Source organism: Penaeus chinensis, chromosome 42 (assembly GCF_019202785.1).
Source record: "Penaeus chinensis breed Huanghai No. 1 chromosome 42, ASM1920278v2, whole genome shotgun sequence".
NCBI lineage: Eukaryota > Metazoa > Arthropoda > Malacostraca > Decapoda > Penaeidae > Penaeus > Penaeus chinensis.
In genome coordinates this window covers 2830956-2833303 of record NC_061860.1, presented here as the reverse complement: position 1 = coordinate 2833303, position 2348 = coordinate 2830956, and the positions used below count along the sequence as shown (strand labels likewise).

The 2348-nt window shown below is 38.5% G+C and overlaps 1 protein-coding gene across 1 annotated transcript in view; it reads left to right on the top strand.

Moving 5' to 3' along the window:
• Positions 1–2093, top strand: part of LOC125047831 — a 9617-nt gene extending 7524 nt beyond the window's left edge. Inside the window, exon 4 of the mRNA XM_047646338.1 lies at positions 1–2093. This exon is cut by the window's left edge and continues 4 nt beyond it. Within this exon, the coding sequence (XP_047502294.1) occupies positions 1–809 (809 nt within the window). The 3' untranslated portion in view covers positions 810–2093.
• Positions 2094–2348: the final 255 nt, after the last annotated feature.

Here is a 2348-nt window from a genome sequence, read left to right as displayed (position 1 = left end):
ACAAGCAGGTGAGCCTTGTTAAGTGCTTAGTGTGCTTACAAAGGGGCAACCACACAGCAGAGGAGGTTGCGCAGCACTTCAAATTGCAGCAGAAGAGCACTGTGACTCCCCATGAAACCCCCCAAAAGGAGGAGCCAGGAGGAATGACCCCCAGTGGCATGGAGTCATCACACACTGACCTACAAGACAAGTGCAAGTGGGCAAAAGAGAGCGTCCGGGATGTGACGTTCAAGCTGGAGGATGGCAGTACAGTGGCTGCCAGCCGGGAACTTCTGGCAGAGAAGAATGAGGTCCTGCGAAACATGCTCATGGGCTCCTTTGTTGAGGGGACCACCTCTTGCATCACACTGTCTGACAAAAGCAAAGCCTCGTATGAGATTCTAATACACTTTCTCTATGGGTGCCGTTGTGAGGTCCTGGACAGGGGTGACATCAAAACATATATTGAGCTAGTTTTCTTGTCACAAATGTACATGCTGGATAGCCTGCAGACATTCGCAATGGCCAAGATGATTTCCTCCATCAAGGCTGGGAGGGACATCATTGCCATTTACGAAAGTGGCATAGGGGTCATTGACGAGAATTTGATCCTGCAGGCACTCTGTACTGTCTTGGTGAGGCCAATGAAGACCTGGAAAAGAGCAAGATGGCTTAAAGAGCTGTTCCAGTCAGAGCATGCCTGCGACATTGATCACAACATCCGCATGATTCTCCACCATCCTCTGGATCTGAATAGACTGATATGCAACTGTGATCAGTCCAAGTCTTTATATAGGATCAGTGAGAGTGAATACACCAAGCTGTGTTAAGAGTGACATGAAATTTATGCAGAATATTTATTGCCTAATTTTTTAGAGTTTGTTAAAAGAATTTATGTGGACCAAAATCAGTTTGTTCAACACTGGCTTCCTGTGTGTCATATTGCTTCTTTTTGTTGTTGTTGTTATTGTTTACAGACAAGTAAACATGTGATAATAAAGTATCACATCTCGACTATTTATTCCATTGATTTAAAGGATCAATGCTGCTTCATGTTTATCTTCGATGAAGACCTTAGTCAGTAGTCATAAGCTCAATTATTGGCATTTACTTGTGAATAAGTTGATACTTATATTGTCTGAATCCTTGCTTTAAAATAGAATGTGGCATTTATTGCATGTAAGAAGGATTGGTTAGCCAATGTTGATGTGTTTGTTCTTGATATTTTTGGTGAGCCAGAATTTCTTGCGGTTAGATATTCTTTACATTAAACTTATTCTTTGATTTTAATAATGTTTTTGGGAGTTTTGAGTTTTGTCTCATCATCTAAAATCAGGCAAGTAGTTTGTGTTGAATATTGATTGAATACGAATTACAATGGACCTTTCTATTGCAGAAACAAAGCCAAAATATAAGGTTTCAAATTACAAATGTTTTCATCATTTGGAGACATGTTTCAATGTTTTTATGTATCTAAACTGTAATTATAAAGTTGATAGTTAATTAAAAAATAATAGTAAGAAATATTTGCCCAACCATTTGGCTATGAGACCCTTTTATGTTATTAGGTTTTATGAGAAATACTAAAATCAAAACCTATGCAAAATAATAGAGACTGCGTTGAAAGGAGCCGCATGGTTATACAGTGAAGGAGTATAACCAGCATATAAGATCTGAGTAAAAGTAGCCCTTGTTTATGAGTACGAGCCAATGTTTTCGCAACACCTTTTGTCAAATGTGTGTGCTTCCAATATGTCATAGAAACAGGGATAGGGAGGAGAGGAAGTGGAAGGAGAGACCAATATCCAGCTGTAACTGTATACTGTAACTATACTGTAGCCAGATATGATATTGGAACCCATTACTTTTGTTAGTGATTTGTTATTAGATGCTCAGGGATCTAACTTTAGGTAAGATCACACATCATCGTTATTGTGACAATTTTAATCTATGATAAAAGTGTTTGTAAGTTTTTTATCAAACCTATTTTAAGCATTTTAAAAATGCTGTTGATATTAGAATGACTAAAATTTAAAATACTTCTCTCTCTCTCTCTCTCTCTCTCTCTCTCTCTCTCTCTCTCTCTCTCTCTCTCTCTCTCTCTCTCTCTCTCTCTCTCTCTCTCTCTCTCTCTCTCTCTCTCTCTCTCTCCCTCTCTCTCTCCCTCTCTCTCTCTCTTATCATTATTTTAATATAATTAAAAATTATATTGGAAAATATTTCCTAATTTGTTTTTCTTGAACACTGTCCATAAAAACTTCATTCAGCTGAGGGGAATGTTTTTTGTAGCCCGTAGTCCCCTCAGCTGGATCCCCTTTCCTTTAGAATTATTGGTAGCTCAGATATAATTATGTTTCTTCTTTTCCCCC